Raw genomic sequence first — 26,358 nt, forward strand, 5'->3', positions numbered from 1 at the left:
GCTGTTGAAAGTCCGAAGAAATCCCACCGGAGGCGTTCCCGAGAACTGGCGATTTCAGCTTCATCTGTGTGGCGAATTCTCACTTCTGAACTCAAGTTCTACCCCTACATCATATCTGTAAGGCATAAACTAACTCTGAATAACATGGCAAGATGAGTAACAATGTGTGATTGGTTCAGTGAACGAAATGGAAAAGTACCGAAATTGGATTAACTCCTTGTGGTTCAGTGATGAAGCATCACTTCCATTTGAATGGGGCTATCATCAATCACAACATCTTCTGGGGTCCTGCGCCTCCTGAGGAGGTGTCTGAGATGTCTCTCAAGGGCTCCAAGTCCACCTGCTTCTGTACATTGAATGCCAGACGGGGTATGCTGAGACAGAATTGGTTCGAGGACGCCAACCATAAGATGGTGACAGTCAACAGCAAGCGCTACCGCGAGGTCTTACACAGATTCCACGCTAATCTCGCTCAACTACCGTCTCCAAACAAACTCAGACATGCATGTGTCATACAGGACTGTGTCCCACAGCACACTGCAGGTGAAACCATCGACCTATTTCACCAGCTGCTTCGAAATCGTATCATTAGCCTGGGCACCGCACATGAGTGGGCGCCCCACAGCCTGGATTTGAATCCATTGGATTATTTTATTTTGGGGTGCTGCCAAATGTAAAGTTTACACCAACAAACCTCAGACCCTGGCTGTCCTGAAGCAGGAGGTGGAGGTATAACATCAGGCTACCACTCCAGCCACTTGCAGACAAGTTGTGGAACATTTTGGAGGCAGGATCAAAACTTGCTTGAACAGAGGCAGAGCACACATTGACAATGTCAATTACAAGAAGTATAACGAGTGATTTGAAAATGGCATGGTGTATGCTTTCCATCAATGTATCACTGAATTTGCTACCTTTTGTTATTTTTTCGACAATAAAATGTTGAAATCGTCCAATTTTTTGAAAACCCTGTATATATATATGTGTGTGTGTGTATGTATATATATATATATATATATATATATACATACACAAATTATGCTGTGGAGTTTTCAGTGCAGCGTCAATCATTTTGAAACAAAGATTAAAAGTCGTTGGTTATTTTATTTCCTCCAAAAGGGCCTAGGATAGAGAACTGATGGAGATCTGCAGGTGCTGAAATACACCATAACCATCTTCGTTGAAAATCCTTTCCGCCACATGGAATAAATAATCCAAGTAACCATCCTATTTCAGAGGCAGCAATGTTAGGTTACCTGTCCTTTCGCGAATATTAAGGATAACGATCAGGCAGTTATTCGGTAAAAGGGAAAAACAATTTGTGCATTTATCAACAACACGTTATTATGCTATCATGGAAACTACAAAGGGTTACGTGCATGTTATCATCACATTTGACACCCACTTCTCTACAACAATACAACAATCATTTTGGGGGCCACATTGGATGAAAAAACACTTCATCGCAAGAACAGCGAATAAAATAACATTTATCGATTTTTGAAATCATGGGAAAGTCATTCAAGGTTTGACATCAGAACAGTTAACGGTACATTAATATTATTGCGTTTATATAATACGGATAATCATAACTGTACCTTGACATGGTGGGATATATATATATATATATATGTTATACATTTATGTATATATAAATACATATATGTATAATATATATCAATGACTTGAAACTAAGATTTGTGACAAAATGATGCATGGTTTTATGGTGAAATGATAGAATAGGGGTGAACAGTTTCAGTGATGCATGGAAACAGAATCAGTCTGAAAGAGGTGTAAACGTGAATGAAAATATCCACAGACCTTATGCATATACACATTAAAACAAGTCATTGTCGATTTATCTTATATATACAGACTAAAACCTTCCGCCTTGCGATCGAGTTTCTCTCCGCGTTCCGGAAACCAAGTCATTTCAGGACCAATAAAATGACCCCCGAAAGCTCGCGAAGCACTAACAGAGACCATTAAAGTCCACTGGGCAACACCGTAAAAAACCATGGCTGTTAAAAGTTACGATAACCAGGCGTCATTCCAAATGCACACAACATTCTCATGCCCTGCATGGTTCATCGCATACAATGAAATGAAATATATAGGCAGTGACAAAGTGTCAAAGTCACATGTGCGTGTAGACACCAAAAAACATCGTTCAAGTGCTGTTAAACAGAGAGAGAGATACATACCCTGGTTAGTCTGTAATGATTTTCCTACATTCTCCCTATTTTGCTCATTCATTGCACTGGATTGCGCCGCGGGGAAAACACGCGATCATTTTATATGGAACGTATGGGGAAAGGGAGTGGGGAAAACTGACGACCTCCTGGATACCGTCTCATTCTAATTAGTCTTAAGATCCGAGTTCCAGCAGGCTGGAGGATAAAGGATAGAGTACAGAATCAGTCACCAACGCTTGGGGGTACACCAGGTCACCATATCCAGAGTGCTGCGGGATCGACACGGAACCTCCTTCTTGCAGACCATCGAGAGGGTGAACTCCTTGGTTTAAAAATGCATCTCCATGTCCAAACTGCTGCAAAGGACTCGGAACTGTACCAACTGAGAGCACGGGCACTCCGGTATGCTCTGGGCTCTGACACGGTGAGCGCTCATCTTCGGAAGTCGAAAGAGACCCTGTCGGGAGCAGGCTACGGCCGTCACCTTGAAGGGTCTGTGAGCACAGCCGTGGCAGGGTCTCTGTTCCAACACCACTTTCAACGCTTTCCCTAGAGACAAGTGGAGAAGGACGATGCAATGATGTCACTAACTTGTTTGAGGATGTGTACATATACAGTACGTCTATATATATATATATATATATATATATATATATATATATATATATATATATATACATATAGATACATATAGATATATATGTATGTATATATATATATATATATATATATATATATATATATATATATATATATATATATATATATACATATAGATCTGATATAGATATATATCTATCCATATATCTATATATCGATATAACTAAAAATACATGTATGTATGTATATATATCTATCTATACATCTATATATCTATATAACTAAAAATACATGCATGTATATATATATCTATCTATATGTCTATATATCTATATAACTAAAAATACATGTATGTAATATGTATGTATATATATCTATCTATATATTATCTATATACCTATATAACTAAAAACACATGTATGTATGTATATATATATATATCTATCTATATATCTATATATCTAAAAATACATGTATGTATGTATATATATCTATCTATATATCTATATATCTATATATCTAAAAATACATGTATGTATGTATATATATCTATCTATATATCTATATATCGATATAACTAAAAATACATGTATGTATGTATATATATCTATCTATATGTCTATATATCTATATAACTAAAAATACATGTATGTAATATGTATGTATATATATCTATCTATATATTATCTATATACCTATATAGCTAAAAACACATGTATGTATGTATATATATATATATCTATCTATATATCTATATATCTAAAAATACATGTATGTATGTATATATATCTATCTATATATCTATATATCTATATATCTAAAAATACATGTATGTATGTATATATATCTATCTATATATCTATATATCGATATAACTAAAAATACATGTATGTATGTATATATATCTATCTATATATCTATATATCTATATAACTAAAAATACATGTATGCATGTATATATATCTATCTATATATCTATATAACTAAAAATAAATGTATGTATGCATATATATATATATATATATATATATATATATATATATATATATATATATATATATCTGTACAACTAAAAATAAATGTATGTATGTATAATTATATATATCTATCTATATATCTATATAACTAAAAATACATGTATGTATGTACATATATCTATCTATCTATATATATATCTATATAACTAAAAATACATGTATGTATGTACGTATATATATATATATATATATATATATATATATATATATATATATATATATATATATACATACATACATATACAGTATATTGTTACGGTTTTTAGAACCTTCACTTTGTAAATTTTAGTAAATGTTCCCCTGTAAATATCCCCTGTAAATATCCCCATTATTTGGCTTTATTAAAGATCGCACCCTAGTTAGTCCATGTACAACACGTAGAGCACCATAGGACCTCTCTGTAGTTATTTCATTATTATGTGTTTCAGTTAAGGATCTGTTCCCAATAGTTGAATCTGCGTTGCATTAATCAAATAAGATAGGCCCCTTTCAATTTCCCCAATCATCTCTCCCGCTCTTCAAAGTGCAGTAGCAGTAGTGTAGCGTTCGCTGCCACTTGTCTTGGTTCGCTTGATTGCCCAAGCCGCCATTGACCATGCGGTCTCAGGCCAAGGAGAAAGGGGGCGGGACACAGGAACAAGGTGTGACACGTCAACTCACCATCAGAGGTGGAGCCAGTGAGCCCTTACCAGCCAACCAGGGCTGATGAAATACCATCACGGGAGTGGCTCTATGAAGCGCGCATTGATCTTGAAGTGCGTAATATAAGCGCCAGCGCGAGCCTTTTCACAGAGTCGACTTGGGTTGGAGATGGCGCTTGGTGGGGTCTGGCTGAGAGGCGAAGCTGAGCGGAGCTCTTTGACAAACTGCTTCGGAAAGCCCCTACCGCGTGAAAATATATGTGCAGCTGCCGCCGGGTTTCGCCTAAAGCCCGGAGCGTGGACTGGAGCCAACCTCGACGCTGTGCATTTGCCCTGACCTTCCTGCCCTGCCATACTTGGACCTTCTCCTCCTTCCAGCCATTCCTTCCTGCCAATCCCTATTCGTGTGAGTCTGTTTGTTCTGTCTGGGTTATAATATAAGACTGTTTTAAGGCTGCCCTGTGTCCTGCTTCTTCTTCTTTTTCTGTATATTATTTGCCTTTCGTTTCCTCTTCATTTCGTGTAAATAATTAATAAATACCTGGTATTCCTTTACTTTGGTTTCTTCTTCCCCCGATCGCTTTAGTCCCTTCCCAATTGAGTACCTGTGGCGCGATTTTGGCCAACCGCTATAATCGGGTTAGTCCATTTGCTAACAGCTCGGATCGTGGATTGCTAAACCGCTCGGCAACTACCATCACATCCGCGGTTCGAGCAGGGACTCGTTTCCCTGCTTTGCAGAGAGATTGGTGAAGGTATTTGGGAAATCCTTGACCAATCACCTTGGCGAATCTCATCCCGCAAAGGAGCGAGATAGTTCTAGGACTCGGACGGCCAGCTTAAAAGACGAGGGGATTAAACTCCCCTCAGTAAGGGGAGTGCCGAAACCGAGATCCATAACAACATATATATATATATATATATATATATATATATATATATATATATATATATATATATATATATATATATATATATATATATATATATATATATATATATATATACAGACTTGGCATGTAATATGGTATATATTTTTTCTTGACTTGGGGTTACTTTCTGAACTCAGTATATCAATCTGGTGAGTTTATTTTACCCTTCGGTGATGTCTTTGTTGAAAGAACCATGTCACTGATTGTCTTTCGCAGCAAGAAGTCAATAACAGGATTTTATCACAGGTGGCATGACAAAATGAAAGGACAGGTACATTTGACGATTGGCTTCACAATCGGGTATATAAGGGTTGTTGCGTTCTGTATTAGTGGAAAACAACTGCTGCACATCTACAAAAGTTATTGCCGCTTCCTCTGGAGATGGTCTGTCAACTTGACAATGCTGTTTGTCATGGAGTGGTGGCTTTACGAAATTCTGGCATGAAACAGCGTGCTATTGCTCGGCAGCATGGCATCACTCAAGGGCAGGTGTCAAAGATCCTGAAACGAAATGCTCAGAGGGGTGTCCCTACTCCAATACCGAGGCCAGGACGTCCACGCAGAACCACAAGGAGAGATGATCACCAGCTGCACCGGTTAGTCTGCAATGGCCGTACCAAATCAGCTAATCGGCGTAGGGCTGAGTGGCAGCAACTGACAAATGTGCCTGTATCCAGAAGGCTAGTCAACCAACGACTGGTTCAAGCAGGCTATCGTGCCAGGCGTCCCCTGAGAAAGCCACGCCTGACCAGACAACACAGCCAGCGCTGATTGCAGTGGGCCAGAGAGCACCGTCAATGGCAGCCAGGACACTGGAATCACGTGACCTTCAGTGACGAGTCTAGATTTCTGGTCTATCGTCAAGATGGCCGCGTCCGAGTGCACAGACAAGTGCATGAAGCCCACAAGGAAGATTGTATCGTGCCAAGCGTTCAAGCTGGAGGTGGTGGGGTGACCGTTTGGGCTGCTTTTCATGCAGGGGGCAAAACTGACCTGGTTGTTCTGAATGGAAACCTGAACCAGTTCAAGCACAAGGCCATTCTGGAAGAAACATTGCTTCCATTTGCTCGTGCAGCCTTTCGAGGAAACTTTGTCTTCCAAGATGACAATGCACGGCCTCATCGTGCTCGCATGATCCAACACTTTCTTGCTGACGGTGGTGTAGAGCATATGGAGTGGCCTGCCATGTCCCCGGATATGATTCCGATGGAGAACTTGTGGGCAGAATTAACGCGTCAAATCGACAACTTGGACCAGCAGGCCACCTCTGTGCGTGAATTGCAGCAGACTATTGTCACTGCATGGCAAGCGATTCCTGTCCAAACCTTGGCAAATCGCGTGAACAGCATGCCTCAACGTGTACGTGCTCTCCTGAATGCTCGTGGGGGTTACACGAAGTACTGAACTGCAATTTTACTGTCCGTAATCCCAGTCATAATTTAGCTTTTGTTTTTGTTGAAAAAAAATTTGGCTAATGTGCAAAATAAAGAGATACTTCTGGAAAACGTACAGAAGTTTAACACAGTACTGTCCGTGAATTGAGTTCGATATCAGTTTACATCACTTTCAAGGATCAATTTATTTGCTTCGAAATGTCAAATGTGGTTTTTGTTTCTTTTAAAGGTCACATTAACAAAATCTAGAATAATTTCAACATAATTCCAATGAACTTTTGGTTCTAAGTCATCTTGAAAAGTAAGTTCACCCCCACAAAAAAAATATTCCATATTAAATGCCAAGTCTGTATATATATATATATATATATATATATATATATATATATATATATATATATGTATATATATATATATATATATATATATATATATATATATATAGATATATATATATATATATATATATATATATATATATATATATATATATATATATATATATATATATATACATATTGTTGCGGATATGGGATTTGGCCTCCATCCATATCCGCTTGTAAATATTCCCCTATTTCCCCAATACTCCCCAACTATCCCCGATCCCCCATTCCCTAGTCCCATTGTCTGTAAACAACACTCTGTAGCCCCGACCTTCCCCTTTTTCCCCCATTAAATGTCGTGCCCAGGTTCACCGCATCTCACGTAGACAACTATAGGACATCTTGCTAGTTATTCTTAGTCTATGTCAGTTAAGGACTCGTTTCCATTAATTCTGACTCTTCGTTGCACCAGAATGTGATTGTATGGCACCAGTAGTAAGTTTAGGACCTCCCAATACCTCCCCACAATCTCATCTCCGCCTCCTCCCATCTTCCTCATGAAACTACAACCACAACAACAACTACAACAACAGCGGGGGCGGCGCGGCGACGGCGCGGGGAGTGTGCGTCCTCACTCCGGCTTGGTTAGCCGCCATTGCCCATGTGCTCCGACGGGGTTACCACGAAGGGGCTGACTGTCAGCTCCTCGTCAAGGGCGGAGCCCGGTAACCCCCCGCACCCAATAAGAAGCGGCGGGCCGATTCCATCTGGGGCGGAGCTAACGAGCCGAGGGCGTGTCACTCCCCGCTGGATATACGCAGCCACTTACCGGAGGTGACGTGAGATGCGCCCCGAGCTTGAGGAGAAACAGACGCCACCTCCAGCGCGACGATACCTCCCCGCATATCTGGACCGGACCGTGTGGATCCTGTCCCTGAGCCAAGGTGCACCTTGAGCCATCGATTCTGCCCTTCCTTGCCATCAATCCCTGTGTGAGTCAGTCTTGTCCCGTTTATCTGTGGTCTGTCGGGGCTAAGATAAGACCGTGTTTAAGTGCCCACCTTTCTGTGCTGTACTTCTTGTGCGTGTAATCTAAACGTTCTGCAAACCCATATTATAACCTCCTCCGGAGGTCTTGAGAACTGTACCCCTGGTGTCGTGTCATTTAACCCAGCCGTTGTGTCCTTTCCTTCATTGATCTAGCGTAGCGCGATTCGGCCAACGTTCGAGTGGAATCGGGTAAACTGTGCAGACGCGGTCATACCAAACCGCTCGGTAAACTAACATCCAAAACCGCGTCTGTAACATTTGGTGTCGGGAAGTGGGATTCGATCCGGAGCGCGTTTCACGCGCTCGAAATTATAACGGCGAAATTTGATTGTGTTTTACAAAAAAAAAAAAAAAAACCCGAATTTTGAAAGTCGCGCTATGGCAGACCAAGACGGCTGGGTTCCGGTAGAGGAGAGTGAGGCAGGGTCGATCCAGGACCAAAATGAGGGACATGAGGAGAGCGAAGCAGTGAGGGTAGCAGGGTCGCAAAATGGCGTCGTCGCGCACGAGGTTACGGGCGCGCAAAATGGCGCCTCGCACGAGCGCGCGGTAGCCGAGCCCGCTGTATCAACGGGCTTTAACATGCAGCCGATTGACATGCAGGCCCTCATTGCGCAGCTACAGGCAGCTGTACAGATGAGTATGGGGAGCCAAATTGAGCGATTGAGTGAGCGATTAGAGGGCCAAATGGGGGCAATGAGGGATGAAGCGAGGGGTACCGGTGAGGGATTAGACAGTAATTTTAAGGGATTAGACAAGAAATTTGGGAAATTAGACGATAGATTAGGGGAAATACAGGAGGGGTTAACGGGGGTAGAAAATAGAATGGCTGCCCAGGAGAATCAGATAGAGGGAGTGAGAAATGGGTTAGAGGGGTTAGAAAACAGAATGGAAGGCAAATTGAGGGACATGAGGGACCAAGCGGAAAGGGAAGTTAAACAAATGGGGCAGCAGATAGAGTGGGTCAGAATGGGGGTAGAAACCAAACTGGATGCTCACAGGGAGGAAATGGAGCAGATGAGGGTGGCATCTGGGCAGGAGATGCAAGTGATGGGAGAAGAGATCAGAAGAGGGGTGAGTGAGGAGGTCGGAGGAGTGCGCGAGGAGGTGAGGCACTGTAAGGAGCACATGGAGAAGGAGGTGAGAAAGGGGACTGTAAAATTGCAAGGTGGTATAGAGGAGTTGACGCTGGGAGTAGAACAACTGACAGTGGGACAAAAGGAGTTGGGGGACCAGGTAAAGAAGAACACAGCGGTAATAGAGGGTTTGAAATCGACACAGAAGGAGATTAAAAAGGACGTAGGGGTAATTAAAAAAGAGTCTCAGGCGGTACATGAGGACCTGACGAGGAAAATGGACAAGGTGGTAGAGGTGATGGAGGTTAAAGAGCGGGAGGTGCGGGAGCACATAGAAAAAAATAAAGTGGAGTTAGAGGAAGAACTTAAAGGGGCGCACGAGGAGATGAAGGAGGTGAAGCAGAAATTAGAGGTAGTGGAAGAAGGGGTGAGCGAAATTAAGAAGCGACGGAGAGAGGATAAGAAAGAGATAAAGGAGGAAGTAAAAGAATTGGTCCAAAGTCTGTGTTCGGATTGTGATGATGTGCTCATTAACCGGATGAGGGATTCGCAGGTGATGGAGGAGAAGCGAAGAGGAAGAGGACCCGGTGTAAGTGGTGACCAATATGGTCGTGCGTATGATGCGCCAGGTGATTTAAGAAGCTTGGGGGTCGAGATGGACCCGGGTGTTCGTGAGAGGCCGTTGGTGAAGTGTGCGACAGGTCTGGTGTGCGAAAAAGTAGGTGTGCGAGAAAGTCCGACTCTGGGGTGTGTGAGGAAAAAGTGCGTGCCAAGGAGTGAGGGTGCTGGCGAGAGTGAGTCGGTCGTAGCGCGTGTGCGAGGGAGCACATGGAAGCGCGTAGTGAGGAGTGTTACGGAGGGTGTAAAGGGAGAATGCACGCCTGTGGTGAGTGTTACAGAGGATGTAACGGGAGAGGGGGCGCGAGAAAGGTGTGTGACGGACAGGTGCATGGGGAAAGAGTGCGCTGTCAAAGGCAAGGAAGAATGCACGCCTGTGGTGAGTGTTACAGAGGATGTAACGAGAGAGGGTGTGCGAGAAAGATGTGTGACGGACAGGTGCATGGGGAAAGAGTGCGCTGTCAAGAGTAAGGGTGAGTGCGCTGTCAAGAGTGGAGGTGAGAGTAGTACGAGTGACACGGAGCGTGAGTTGGTGGTGACAGGTGAGAAAGGAAGCACACCTGGAATGGTAGAGCGTGAGTGGGAATGCACGCTGGAATTGGTAGTGAGGCACGTGGTTGGGTGTGCGAGTGAGAGCACACCTCTGGTTGTCACAGAGGAGGTGACCGAGGAAGGGGCGTGAAGAGGTGTGTTGGTGAGGTGTGCGAGCGACGAATGTGTGCCAAGGTGTTCAGTGGTCAGGTGTGTGACCAAGGCTGTGAGTGGAAGGAGTGTACCTGGGTGTGTAAGGAAAGGTATGAGCAAGCAAGGGGTAGCGTATGCATGTAAGCATCCAGGTGAAGCATCGACGGTAACCGGGGTAGAGTTTAGAACGACTTATAGCCGAATCGGGCCCTCGGTGCGTGCCGGGCCTCGCTTTGAACGGCCGCGTCCGTGCTCCACTAGGCGGAGCGGGCAGCTGGATAGGAAGGGTCGTCATGGCGACCACGTTTTGTTGAGACGTGCCGGCAGGTCGAGATCGGGACATTGGATGGCTCCACGCCGAGATGGTGCGTGGGATCTCGGCCCGGGTAAACCTCCTTCCCTGCACCGAATGCGGGACGTATCCAGCCGCTGGCACCAAACAACCCGCATTCATTGCTCGGCTTTACGAAGCCGGGCTTTGGACAGGAATTGGCGCACCGAGAGGCATTAGTGAGTAGACTGTGTGATGAGGTTAGTGTTTTGGACCCAAAATTAGAAAAAAACAAAATTTGGTGATTGGCAAAGGATTGGCAGTAATGATTGGCAGATGATGGGTAGTGATTGGCAAATTTTGATTTGTTGAAATTTGATGTGCGAAATTGGTAGTGAGCGATGGGCCCGGTGGGTAAGGGTGGCATCCCTGCCACCCTTCCCAGGTGGGGCAAATGCGCTATAGCTTATGGGGTGTATGGCAGTGAAAACTAGCCCGGGTGGGTTAGGTTATATTGATAGGGCCCTAGAAGATGACATTAGGTAACGTTAAGTTTAGTTAGTGACTGATACCTGTAGTGGGGACGCAGGTAGTTTAATGTGGATGATAATGACGAGGGAGCGCAATAGTTTAAAGGGGCGACTGGGAAGCGCAAGTTTCAGAGGGGAGTAGTTAGATGAGATGATGCTGTGTGAGAACTGGACAGGTGTGTGGAGCAGTGTATGAGTAGTGAGTGTTGTGGATCAGCGCGAATGCGCTTGGGGAGAGAAGGGTGCAGGTGGCACCAGGTGTAAGAGCACAGGTGTGCAAGTACAGGTGTGTGGAATACATGGAGTGAGAATGGTGGAAATTGTGGAGTGGAGTGGATGGTGCGAAGGTGTGAATGGGGGAAGAGTGGACCACGGATACCCGGGGCGGGTAGTGTAAGTGTTAGGTAGACGGTATAGGTAAATTGTGGTTGGATATTGGCATTTGTGGTGCGGTTGCAGAATGGTATTGTGGATGGGTGCATTAGTGTGTGGAAATGGCTGGGCGTGTAGCCTGTTAGTGTGTGTAGTTGGTTTGGGCACTCCACCACTGTGAGGATGTCGGCCAGGTGAGGCCGCAGGTGGGCTCTGGGAGCCGGTAGAGTTGTGGATGGGGCCCGAGGATCCGGAGGACGGACCCGGGTAGCCCAGTGCCAGAGAGGGCACCGAGTGGGGAGAGCGCCAGAGGGCCTTCCCCAGGTAGATAGGTTAGGGTAAGGAGCAGGTAAGCTCGGAGGCAACTGCAGTGGTGGAGGTGTGCAGGTGGGTAGACCTGCTGGGAGAGCTACACGTCGCAGCCCAGAAATTGTGCGAGAGCACCGAGTGTTGAATCGGGGGAGTGAGACCCCAAATTGAAAAGCACCACAGTTTGGTCAATGGGAATTGGTTTTTAGAACCCATAGTGTAAGAGGGCCAATGGTTTGGCAGAAGAAAGACCCCGGGTAATGTAAAGTTGTTAAAGTCATTTAGGAAATAGTTAGGATTGATGAACCTGTCGCACCATACGCAGCCACTTACCTGTGGTGATGATGACTCCACACCTGTGTTTCTTTGTTCTGTGTTGCAGGAAATGAGAATTGCTGTTGGATTTGTGAGACGCATCACGACGTGGATGAGACATTGGGGTGATTCCATCTCTCCCTCCTTAGGAGGGACTGATGATGAATTGGTGATGGCAAATTTTGCTGTTGAGTTGGAGATGGCAAATTGTGATGAGAGTTGGAAATGGCAAATTTGATTGGTTAGGAGGGAGAGAAGACGAATTTGGTTTATGGGAGGAACGGGGAAGACAGTAGGGACGTTTGTTGATTTGTAAAGTAGATGTTTATGGGTAGTGTTGTGTTTTGTGGATACAGTAAGGGGTAAGGGAGGGGCAATGTAGGTTACCTGGTGGGGGGGGGGGGCGTACGGTAGGAACGTACCTGTCTCACCTGGTTCCCATGTGCCCCCAGTGTGCATTACCTTATATTGCGTGCACTTTTGCGCCCTTACCACCTTACTCACTTGTCTTCTTCTTTTGTCTCCCACCTCCGAGGATCTGGCTTTGGGGCAGAGAGAGAGGAGAGAGAGGTGCTGGCTCCGCAGTTGTGGGCCTGCACTTTCGCTGCTTGCTGCCTGGATCGATACACCATATGGACCGCAATTTTTGTGGCCGCCCACCATGGACCGCAGTTCTCTTGCGGGCAAGCACCACCCGTTGATGGACCCATGGGTCAACGTGGCACCTATGCCATACAGGTGAACCACTTTTAGTTGGCCCCCTGACGGCCACAATACAGAAATCGACGCGGTTGGCGCCTTTCTTTATTTTTGAAGGAAGCCAGAACACCAAGTGGGCTCCAAGGCAAGACCAGCGACAGAACATCGGCCGGCTGCGACACCACCGGTGACGTTGAACCTTTTATTGGTGCACCGGATGGTGCTGACTGTGTTATGGGGTGGTGCTTTTGGTGCTTGGATGGGGTGCTCTGCACATTATTAAAGGCCGAAGGGCCACAGAGCACTCGTGGGTTGGTGTATCGATGCTGGCATGCGTGCTCTCTCTATGCATAACATCTGCATGTGTTCCTCCAAAAACAGGTCCTGGATCGTAGTGTAAATATCAGCGTAGTCTTGTGTAAATAATGCTCCCTACCGGCTGTATGTTTAGTTTGAGGATTCTTTCCACGATTCGGTTATCCTGTGGGTGTGTTTCTGTGAGGAGAAGGGTGCAACGTCGCAGGGGGACATATTTACTCATTTGTGAACATCTGTAAAACTGTCGCACTCAGGGTAGAGTTAATAGTAGAGGGAACTACATCTGAGTGCCACACTAAAGTAGGTGAAAATTTATCGGGTCGGGACGCCCCGAGGTAGAGAAGGGTGCAATGTTGCGGATATGGGATTTGGCCTCCATCCATATCCGCTTGTATATATTCCCCTATTTCCCCAATACTCCCCAACTATCCCCGATCCCCCATTCCCTAGTCCCATTGTCTGTAAACAACACTCTGTAGCCCCGACCTTCCCCTTTTTCCCCCATTAAATGTCGTGCCCAGGTTCACCGCATCTCACGTAGACAACTATAGGACATCTTGCTAGTTATTCTTAGTCTATGTCAGTTAAGGACTCGTTTCCATTAATTCTGACTCTTCGTTGCACCAGAATGTGATTGTATGGCACCAGTAGTAAGTTTAGGACCTCCCAATACCTCCCCACAATCTCATCTCCGCCTCCTCCCATCTTCCTCATGAAACTACAACCACAACAACAACTACAACAACAGCGGGGGCGGCGCGGGGAGTGTGCGTCCTCACTCCGGCTTGGTTAGCCGCCATTGCCCATGTGCTCCGACTGGGTTACCACGAAGGGGCTGACTGTCAGCTCCTCGTCAAGGGCGGAGCCCGGTAACCCCCCGCACCCAATAAGAAGCGGCGGGCCGATTCCATCTGGGGCGGAGCTAACGAGCCGAGGGCGTGTCACTCCCCGCTGGATATACGCAGCCACTTACCGGAGGTGACGTGAGATGCGCCCCGAGCTTGAGGAGAAACAGACGCCACCTCCAGCGCGATGATACCTCCCCGCATATCTGGACCGGACCATGTGGATCCTGTCCCTGAGCCAAGGTGCACCTTGAGCCATCGATTCTGCCCTTCCTTGCCATCAATCCCTGTGTGAGTCAGTCTTGTCCCGTTTATCTGTGGTCTGTCAGGGCTAAGATAAGACCGTGTTTAAGTGCCCACCTTTCTGTGCTGTACCTCTTGTGCGTGTAATCTAAACGTTCTGCAAACCCATATTATAACCTCCTCCGGAGGTCTTGAGAACTGTACCCCTGGTGTCGTGTCATTTAACCCAGCCGTTGTGTCCTTTCCTTCATTGATCTAGCGTAGCGCGATTCGGCCAACGTTCGAGTGGAATCGGGTAAACTGTGCAGACGCGGTCATACCAAACCGCTCGGTAAACTAACATCCAAAACCGCGTCTGTAACAATATATATATATACTGTATATATATATATATATATATATATATATATATATATATATATATATATATATATATATATGTATATATATATATATATATATATATATATATATATATATATATATATATATACACAGATATATATATATATATATATATATATATATATATATATACACACAATTACACATATATATATATAATTATATATATATATATATATATATATATATATATATATATATATACATATATATATATATATATATATATATATATATATATATATATATATATATATATATATATATATACATACAATATATATATACACAGTCACGTGAAAAAGTATGTACACCCCATGTAAAGTTTTGACTTTTTCAACATATTTCAACATACAGCTATTTGATCTTCATTTCAGCAATATTGACAGATAAAGGTGATATAATATAACAAATATCATGAAACATTTACATTTTTTAGCCCATTGTATAATTTAAATAAACATAAATGCAAATTTTGCATGTGAAATAAGTAAGTACACCCTTGGCTCTAATAGGTGGTTTTGCCCCCTTTGGCAGAAACAACCTCAAGTAGGCGTTTCTTATAAGTGTCTACCAGTCTCTGACATCGACTGGGAGAAATTTTTGCCCACTCCTCCATGCAGAATTATTTCAGCTGTGCGATGTTTGAGGGGTTTCTTGCATGCACAGCTCGTTTCAAATCCCCCCACAACATCTCAATGGAATTTAGATCGGGGCTTTGACTTGGCCATTCCAGAACTCTCCATGTCTTTCTTTTCAGCTATTCCTTGGTGGATTTACTGGTATGTTTCGGGTCATTGTCATGTTGCAAGGTCCACCTTCGGTTGAGCTTCAACTTTCCGACAGATGGCCTCACATTATCCTCAAGCATCCTCTGGTACAATGATGAATTCATAGTGGATTCAATGATGGTGAGCTGCCCAGGCCCTGATGCAGCAAAGCTACCCCAAACCATAATATTTCCACCACCATGCTTTACAGTTGGTATCAGGTTCTTGTGGTCCAATGCTGTCTTTGGTTTTCACCAAACATATCTTCTGGTACTGTGGCCAAATAGCTCTACCTTTGACACATCTGTCCAGAGCACATTGTTCCAGAAGTGCTGGTTTTTTCTGAGGTGTTCATTGGCAAACTTTAGTCTTGTCCTGATGTTCTTTCTGGACAGCAAATGTTTCCTCCTGGCATACCTCCCATGTAGATCAATTTTGTGCAGCCTCTTTCTAATGGTAGACTCGTGCACTTTGACATCAACAGTGGCAAGAGTTATCTGTAGGTCCCCTGATGACATTCTGGGGTTCTTAGAGACTTCTTTCAGCATCTTGCGGTCTGCTCTCGGACTGAACTTGCTGGGGCGGCCTAGCCTGAACAAGTTGGGAGTTGTTTGGAATCTTCTCCACTTGTAGATGATCTTCCGGACAGTCGAATGATTGATTTCAAATTGTTTGGAGATCTTTTTAAATCCCTTCCCAGACTCGTAGGCATCTATAACCTTCTTTCTGAAGGCCTCAGAGAGCTCTTTTGATCTAGGCATGGTGACGCCACACACTTCAACAACAAAGAGCAAACCAAACTAAATGTCTGAGGTTTAAGTAAGACAGGTTCCTCCAAGATCCTCTCCAACGATGTTCTAATCATTTGCACCTGAGCTGGTGCACCTGATTCTAATTTTAGGTATTTGAAGTAGTGATAAATGTAGGGGTGTACATACTTTTTCCACATGCGAAATTTGCCTTTATGTTTATTTAAATTATACAATGGACTACAAAATGTAAATGTTTCATGATATTTGTTATATTATATCACCTTTATCTATCAATATTGTTGAAATGAAGATCAAATAGCTGTATGTTGAAATATGTTGAAAAAGTCAAAACTTTACATGGGGTGTACTTACTTTTTCACGTGGCTGTATATATAAATATATAACTATATATATATATATAACTAAATATATATATATATATATGTGTATATATATATATATATATATTGTTGCGAATATGGAATTTGGCCTCCATATCCGCTTGTAAATATTCCCCTATTTCCCCAATACTCCCCAACTATCCCCAATCCCCCATTCCCTAGTCCCATTGTCTGTAAACAACACTCTGTAGAACCGACCTTCCCCTTTTTCCCCCATTAAATGTCGTGCCCAGGTCCACCGCATCTCACGTAGACAACTTTCGGACATCTTGCTAGTTATTCTTAGTCTATGTCAGTTAAGGACTCGTTTCCATTAATTATGACTCTTCATTGCACCAGAATGTGATTATATGGCACCAGTAGTGAGTTTAGGACCTTCCCATACCTCCTTCCATCTTCTTCCCCAAACAAAAACAACAACAACTACAGCTACAACAACAACTACAACCACGGCGCGCGGGGGGAGTGTGCGTCCTCCCACCAGCTCGGTTAGCCGCCATGACCATGCGCTCCACGGGGTTACCACGAAGGGGCTCCCTGTCAGCCCCTCGTCAAGGGCGGAGCCGGTAACCCCCCCGCATGCACCCAATGAGAAGCAACGAGCCGATTCCATCTGGGGCGGAGCTAACGAGCCGAGGGCGTGTCACTCCCCGCCGGATATACGCAGCGACTTACCGGATGTGAGGTCAGATGCGCCCCCAGCTTGAGACGACAAGACGCCACCTCGAGCGCTGTGGCCTCCCTGCATCTACTGGACCGTACAGTACCCTGTCCTTGAGCCAAGAGTGCACCTTGAGCCATCGATACCCGCTTTCCTTGCCATCAATCCCCGTGTGAGTCAGCCTTTTGTCCCGTTTATCTGTCGTCTGTTGGGGTTAATATAAGTGTGTCTAAGTGCCTGTCTTTCTATGATGTCCCTCTTGTAGTTGTAATCTAACCTTCCGCCTTAATATAATCTCCTCCGGAGGTCTTGAGAACCGTATCCCTGGTGTCGTGTCATTTTAATCCCAGCCGTGTGTCTTTTCCTTCATTGATCTAGCGTAGCGCGATTAGTCAACGTTCGGGTATAATCGGGTAACTTGTGCAGACGTGGTCATACCAAACCGCTCGGTAAATAACATCTAAGCCGCGTCTGTAACAATTGGTGTCGAGGAGTGGAATTCGGACCCGGGACTAAATTTATTAGGCCCAAATTTGTAGTAGAATCAATTCGGAGCGCGTTTCCCGCGCGAAATTATAACGGCGAAATTTGATTTTGTTATACGGAAATAAAAACCCGAATTTTGAAAGTCGCGCTATGGCAGACCAAGACAGCTGGGGTCCGGTAGTGGAGAGTGAGGCAGGGTCGGTCCAGGACCAAATTGAGGGACGCGAGGAGAGCGAAGCAGCGAGGGTAGCAAACGCACAAAATGGCGCCTCGCTGGTCACCGCGCCCGCGACCGTGGCAGCGCCCCCGGTGGATTTGAACTTGTTTTTTATGCAAATGAAGGCCCTTATGGACAAGAATAATGAAGAAATGGAAAGCAGAATAATGATGGGAATGAGGGCTGATAGTGAGCGGTTGGGAAACCAAATGGGGGTAATGGGGAACCGGATGGATGCTCAGAGTGAGCAATTGGGGGTAATGGGAAACCAAATGGGGGTAATGAGGGACGAAGCGAGGGGTACTGGTGAGGGATTAGACAATAATTTTAGGGGATTAGACAATAATTTTAGGGGATTAGACAATAATTTTAAGGGATTAGACGAGAAATTTGGGAAATTAGACGATAGATTAGGGGAAATACAGGAGGGGTTAACGGGGGTAGAAAACAGAATGGCCGCTCAAGAGAATCAAATGGAAGGGATGCAAAAAGGGTTAGAGGGGTTAGAAAACACCATGGAAGGCAAATTGAGGGACATGAGGGACCAAGCGGAAAGGGAAGTTAACCAAATGGGGCAGCAGATAGAGGGGGTCAGAATGGGGGTAGAAGCCAAACTGGATGCTCACAGGGAGGAAATGGAGCAGATGAGGGTGGCATCTGGGCAGGAGATGCAAGTGATGGGAGAGGAGATCAGGAGAGGAGTGAGTGAGGAGGTCGGAGGAGTGCGCGAGGAGGTGAGGCACTGTAAGGAGCGCATGGAGAAAGAGGTGAGAAAGGGGACTGTAAAATTGCAAGGTGGTATAGAGGAGTTGACGCTGGGAGTAGAACAACTGACAGTGGGACAAAAGGAGTTGGGGGAGCAGGTTCAAAGGAACACTGCGGTATTAGGAGGGTTGAAAGCGACACAGAAAGAACTAAAAGACGACTTGATAGCGACGAAGAGGGAATGTCAGATGGTACGTGAGGGACTGACAACGAGGTTGGACGAGGTGATAGAGGTGATGGAGACGAAGGACCGGCAGGTGAGGACGCACATGGAAACGGTCAAGGTTGCCTTGGAGGACGAGCTGGAGGAGACGTACCGGGGAATAAAAGAGGTGAAGCAGAAACTAGAAGAAGTGGAAGAAGGGATGAGCGAAATTAAGAAGCGACGGAGAGGGGATAAGAAAGAGATAAAAGAGGAGATAAAAGAATTGGTCCAAAGTCTGTGTTCGGATCGTGATGATGTGCTCATTAACCGGATGAGGGATTCGCAGGTGATGGAGGAGAAGCGAAGAGGAAGAGGACCCGGTATAAGTGGTGACCAATATGGTCGTGCGTATGATGCGCCAGGGGATTTAAGAAGCTTGGGGGTCGAGATGGACCCGGGTGTTCGTGAGAGGCCATTGGTGAAGTGTGCGACAGGTCTGGTGTGCGAAATAGGAGGTGTGCGAGAAAGTCCGACTCTGGGGTGTGTGAGGAAAAAGTGCGTGCCAAGGAGTGAGGGTGCTGGCGAGAATGAGTCGGTCGTAGCGCGTGTGCGAGGGGGCACATGGAAGCGCGGTGTGGTGAGTGTTACAGAGGGTGTGACGGGAGAGTGTGCGCGAGAAAGGTGTGTGACGGACAGGTGCATGGGGAAAGAGTGCGCTGTCAAAGGCAAGGAAGAATGCACACCTGTGGTGAGTGTTACAGAGGGTGTGACGGGAGAGTGTGCGCGAGAAAGGTGTGTGACGGACAGGTGCATGGGGAAAGAGTGTGCTGTCAAGAGTAAGGGTGAGTGCGTGGTCAAGAGTGGAGGTGAGAGTATTGAGAGTGACAAGGAGAGTGAGTTGGTTGTGACAGGTGAGCGAGGATGGACACCTGGAATGGAAGGATGCACACCTGGAATGGTAGAGCGTGAGTGGGAATGCACGCTGGAATTGGTAGTAAGGCACGTGGTTGGGTGTGCGAATGAGAGCACACCTGTGATTGTCACAGAGGAGGTGACTGAGGAGGGGGCGCGAAGAGGTGTTTTGGTGAGGTGTGCGACCAACGAATGTGTGCCAAAGTGTTCGGTGGTCAGGTGTGTGACCAAGGCTGTGAGTGGAATGGGTGTACCTGGGTGTGTAAGGAAAGGTAGCATGGGAACGGCTGGATGTGTGAGCAAGGAACGGGCTGCGGGGTGTAAGCGTCCAGGTGAAGCATCGACGTTAGACGGGGTAGAGTTTAGAACGACTTATAGCCGAATCGGGCCCTCGGTGCGTGCCGGGCCTCGCTTTGAACGGCCGCGTCCGTGCTCCACTAGGCGGAGCGGGCAGCCCGATAGAAAGGGTCGTCATGGCGACCACTTTTTGTTGAGGCAGTCCGGCAGGTCGAGATCGGGACATGGGATGGCTCCACGCCGAGGTGGTGCGTGGGATCTCGGCCCGGGTAAGCCCCTGTCCCTGCACCGAGTGCCGGACGCATCCAGCCGCTGGCACAGAACAACCCGCATTCATGGCTTGGCTTTACGAAGCCGGGCTTTGGCCAGGGATTGGCGCACCGAGAGGTATTAGTGAGTAGACTGGGTGATGAGGTTAGTGTTTTGGCCCCAAAATTAGAGAAAAACAAAATTTGATGATTGGCAAAGGATTGGCAGTGATGATTGGCAGATGATGGGTAGTGATTGGCCAAATTTTTGATTTGTTGAAATTTGATGTGCAAAATTGGTAGTGAGAGACCCCCGATGTGGTGGGATGGCAAATCCACCATCCTTCCCATGGTGGGGCAAAGGAGCAATAGCTTATGGGGTGTATGGCAGTGAAAACTAGCCCGGGTGGGTTAGGTTATATTGATAGGGCCCTAAAAGATGACATTAGGTAACGTTAAGTTTAGTTAGTGACTGATACCTGTAGTGGGGACGCAGGTAGATTAGTGTGGATGATAATGACGTGGGAGCGCAATAGTTTAAAGGGACGACTGGGAAGCGCAAGTTTCAGAAGGGAGAAGATAGCTGAGATGATGCCGTGTGTGTGAGAATTGAACAGGTGTGATTGCACAGGTGTGCAACTGGACAGGTGTGTGGAGCAGTGTATGAGTAGTGAGTGTTGTGGATCAGCGCGAATGCGCTTGGGGAGAGAAGGGTGCAGGTGGCACCAGGTGTGAGAGCACAGGTGTGCAAGTACAGGTGTGTGGAGAGAGTTGGAGTAAGTGGTACGGAGTGGTGTGCATGGTGCGAAGGTGTGAATGGGGGAAGAGTGGACCCCCATCACGGATACCCGGGGCGGGTAGTGTAAGTGTTAGGTAGAGGGTATAGGTAAATTGTGGTTGGATATTGGCATTTGTGGTGCGGTTGCAGAATGGTATTGTGGATGGGTGCATTAGTGTCGTGGAAATGGCTGGGCGTGTAGCCTGTTAGTGTGTGTAGTTGGTTGGGCACTCCACCACTGTGAGGATGTCGGCCAGGTGAGGCCGCAGGTGGGCTCTGGGAGCCGGTAGTTGTGAGTGGGTGCCTGAGGATCCCGGGTGTGGATCGGGCAGCCCAGTGCCAGAGAGGGCACCGAGTGGGGAGAGTGCCAGAGGGCCTTCCCCAGGTAGTTAGGTTAGGGTAAGGAGCAGGTAAGCTCGGAGGCAACTGCAGTGGTGGAGGTGTGCAGGTGGGTAGACCCGCTGGGAGAGGTACACGCCACAGCCCAGAAATTGTGCGAGTGCACCGGGAGATGAATCGGGGGAGTGAGACCCCAAATTGAAAAGCACCACAGTTTGGCCAATGGGAATTGGTTTTTAGAACCCATAGTGTAAGAGGGCCAATGGTTTGGCCGGAGGAAGACCCCGGGTAGTGTAAAGTTGTAAAGTCACTTAGGAAATAGTTAGGATTGATGAACCTGTCGCACCATGCGCAGCCACTTACCTGTGGTGATGATGATGACTCCACACCTGTGTTTTCTTTGTTTGTGTTGCAGAAGTAAGGATTGCTGTGAGGATTTGTGAGACGCATCACGACGTGGATGAGACATTGGGGTGATTCCATCTCTCCCTCCTTAGGAGGGACTGATGATGAATTGGTGATGGCAAATTATGATGTTGAGTTGGAGATGGCAAATTTTGAGGAAAGTTGGAAATAGCAAATTTGATTGGTTAGGAGGGAGAGAAGACGAATTTGGTTTATGGGAGGAACGGGGAAGACAGTAGGGATGTTTGTTGATTTGTAAAGTAGATGTTTATGGGTAGTATTGTGTTTTGTGGATACAGTAAGTGGTAAGGGAGGGGCCATGTAGGTTACCTGGTGGGGGGGGGGGGCGTACGGTAGGAACGTACCTGTCTCACCTGGTTCCCATGTGCCCCCAGTGTGCATTACCTTACATTACGTGCACTTTTGCGCCCTTACCACCTTACTCACTTGTCTGCTTCTTTTGTCTCCCACCTCCGAGGATCTGGCTTTGGGGCAGAGAGAGAGGAGAGAGGGGTGCTGGCTCCGCAGTTGTGGGCCTGCACTTTCGCTGCTTGCTGCTTGGATCGATACACCATATGGACCGCAATGTTTGTGGCCACCCACAATGGACCGCAGCTCTTTTGCGGCCAAGCACCACCCGTGGATGGACCTATGGGTCAACGTGGCACCTATGCCATACAGGTGAACCACTTTTAGTTGACACCACTGAAGGCCACAATATAGAAATGGACGCGGTTGGCGCCTTTCTTTATTTTTTGAAAGAGGCAAGAACACCAAGTGCACCACACGAAGGCAAGACCAGCGGCAGAACATCGGCCGGCTGTGACACCACCGGTGATTCATAAACACTTTATTGGTGCACCGGATGGTGCTCACTGTGTGATGGGGTGGTGCTTTTGATGCTGGGAAGGGGTGCTCTGCACATTATTAAAGGCCGTAGGCCACAGAGCACTCGTGGGTTGGTGTATCGATGCTGGCATGCGTGCTCTCTCTATGCATAACATCTGCATGTGTCCCTCCAAAAACAGGTCCTGGATCGTAGTGTAAATATCAGCGTAGTCTTGTGTAAATAATGCTCCCTACCGGCTGTATGTTTAGTTTGCGAATTCTTTCCGGATTCGGTTATCCTGTGGGTGTGTTTCTGTGAGGAGAAGGGTGCAACGTCGCAGGGGGACATATTTACTCATTTGTGAATATCTGTAAAACTGTCGCACTCAGGGTAGAGTTAATAGTAGAGGGAACTACATTGCGTGCCACACTAAAGTAGGTAAAAATTTATCGGGTCGGGACGCCCCGAGGGTAGAGAAGGGTGCAATGTTGCGAATATGGAATTTGGCCTCCATATCCGCTTGTAAATATTCCCCTATTTCCCCAATACTCCCCAACTATCCCCAATCCCCCATTCCCTAGTCCCATTGTCTGTAAACAACACTCTGTAGAACCGACCTTCCCCTTTTTCCCCCATCAAATGTCGTGCCCAGGTCCACCGCATCTCACGTAGACAACTTTCGGACATCTTGCTAGTTATTCTTAGTCTATGTCAGTTAAGGACTCGTTTCCATTAATTATGACTCTTCATTGCACCAGAATGTGATTATATGGCACCAGTAGTGAGTTTAGGACCTTCCCATACCTCCTTCCATCTTCTTCCCAAACAACAACAACAACAACAACTACAGCTACAACAACAACTACAACCACGGCGCGCGGGGGGAGTGTGCGTCCTCCCACCAGCTCGGTTAGCCGCCATGACCATGCGCTCCACGGGGTTACCACGAAGGGGCTCCCTGTCAGCCCCTCGTCAAGGGCGGAGCCGGTAACCCCCCCGCATGCACCCAATGAGAAGCAACGAGCCGATTCCATCTGGGGCGGAGCTAACGAGCCGAGGGCGTGTCACTCCCCGCCGGATATACGCAGCGACTTACCGGATGTGAGGTCAGATGCGCCCCCAGCTTGAGACGACAAGACGCCACCTCGAGCGCTGTGGCCTCCCTGCATCTACTGGACCGTACAGTACCCTGTCCTTGAGCCAAGAGTGCACCTTGAGCCATCGATACCCGCTTTCCTTGCCATCAATCCCCGTGTGAGTCAGCCTTTTGTCCCGTTTATCTGTCGTCTGTTGGGGTTAATATAAGTGTGTCTAAGTGCCTGTCTTTCTATGATGTCCCTCTTGTAGTTGTAATCTAACCTTCCGCCTTAATATAATCTCCTCCGGAGGTCTTGAGAACCATATCCCTGGTGTCGTGTCATTTTAATCCCAGCCGTGTGTCTTTTCCTTCATTGATCTAGCGTAGCGCGATTAGTCAACGTTCGGGTATAATCGGGTAACTTGTGCAGACGTGGTCATACCAAACCGCTCGGTAAATAACATCTAAGCCGCGTCTGTAACAATATATATATATATATATATATATATATATATATAAAAATATATAACTATAAAAATATATAACTATATGTATATATTTATATATATATATATCTATATATATATATATATATATATATATATATATATATATATATATATATATATATATATATATATATATATATATATATATATATATATATATATATATATATACAGTGAAACCTTGACTTACGAGTTTAATTCGTTCTGTGACCGAGCTCGTAACTCAATTTGCTCGTTTCTCAAATTAAATTTCCCCATTAAAATGCATTGAAATGCTATTAATCCGTTCCAGCCCGCCAAAAACCACACCAATTTTTTTTTAACATACAGTATATATAAAAATATCTCGCGCTTTATATTTCACCTGTATGCAGCATACAAGTTGGCAGGATGGCCTGGACTGGAGGTACACACACTTGACTCTAAACTGTCCAGCCTGGGTTTGAATCCCGACCCAGCTATAACCTGTCATGGGTGAATCACAGGCAGGGTGATTCATCAATGTGTGTACCGCTAAACTGGGCGCCCCGTTTGCGTCCCATTAGTTGTTGGATGATAAGGATCTCACCGTGTTTTCCACAAAGAGAAGGCGAGCTATCGCCGGCACTCTGAACAAGTTGTGGCCTGGCATGCTCTTCTCCTCTGCCGTTATATACGTCCTCCTCGGCATCCTGCGAGCTGCTTCTCCGTCAACCACACAAACAACAACTTCTCCATCTCTTCATGGATAGAGGTCCGGAGCTTTGATTTTGAAATAATCGTAACGCCCTTGGCTGGCGTTATAGCCTTTATCGACTCCTTCTGCTTCAAAATCGTACATATCGTAGAAGTACTACGATCGTACTGCCTCACCAAGTCGACAACACGCACACCTCGCTCATGTTTTTCGACGATTGCGTGTTTTATATCCAAGCACATCATCCTCTTCTTCTTCTCAGTACTGCCCTTAGCACTCAATTTCTTAGGACCCATGGTTAAAACTAAGAAATTTTCCAAAATAACCAAAATGCGAAAACAAAGCAGCAGCTATATACGGCAGAGATGCTTGCATGGCAAGATAACCACGTGACCGGAACCCACTTGGTGGCGGGTGGCGTAAGCTCGTAATTCAGATCTCGGCTCGCATCACAAAGCAATAAACCGCCCGAGCGATGGCTCATATCTCGGAAAACTCGTAAGTTGGTGCACTCGTAAGTCAAGTTTCACTGTATATATATATATATATATATAAATATATATATATAATATATATGTATATATATATATATATATATATATATATGTATATATAATATATATATATATACTATATATATATTCTATATATATATATATATATATATATATATAAAACTATATATATATATACTGAAACGCAAAAGAAACTTACCACCTTTGAAACCTTTAAATATCAACAATAACCACTGCGTGTAGTAAATGTGTGAACTTATTTGTGGACAATAGTGTCCACACTGTCAGACAAAACGGTCACGGATGGTCACTTGAACCTTCAATGGTCACTTCATAGCACAGCTGTTGAACAGCCGTTTTGACTGTCAGTGATTAGCCAAGGGGTACGGGATGATTTTTAATGAGCTGCACGTGATGTCTTGATATTGGCTTTAAAAAGGCCAGTGCAAAATGGGCATTTCAATCAACATGCCACGATTGTCAAGGGATCAACGGCAGCGTGCCCTGGGCATGCTTCAAGGCGGACTGAGCTACCATTAGGTGGCCACGTCGCCTTGGCTGTTCACACCAGACGATATCGGCCCTGGTGGACAGAGACACCCTCCACAACTCTGCAGATGACAGACCTCGATCAGGGAGGCCAAGAGTCACCACTGCAAGGCAGGACAGGCAGATGGTCCGAAAATCACCTGCGGGATCGATTCCGTCCAGCATCCCG

General features: G+C 45.7%; 1 protein-coding gene across 1 annotated transcript in view; it reads right to left on the minus strand.

Moving 5' to 3' along the window:
- Positions 1 to 1,045: 1,045 nt before the first annotated feature.
- LOC137432240 (homeobox protein six1) overlaps positions 1,046 to 26,358 on the minus strand; it is a 117,941-nt gene continuing 92,628 nt past the window's right edge. The window contains exon 2 of the mRNA XM_068123995.2: positions 1,046 to 2,744. Within this exon, the coding sequence (XP_067980096.2) occupies positions 2,369 to 2,744 (376 nt within the window). The 3' untranslated portion in view covers positions 1,046 to 2,368. The remainder of the gene's footprint in view (positions 2,745 to 26,358) is intronic.

Source organism: Myxine glutinosa, chromosome 1, assembly GCF_964187855.1.
Source record: "Myxine glutinosa chromosome 1, kmMyxGlut1.1, whole genome shotgun sequence".
NCBI lineage: Eukaryota > Metazoa > Chordata > Myxini > Myxiniformes > Myxinidae > Myxine > Myxine glutinosa.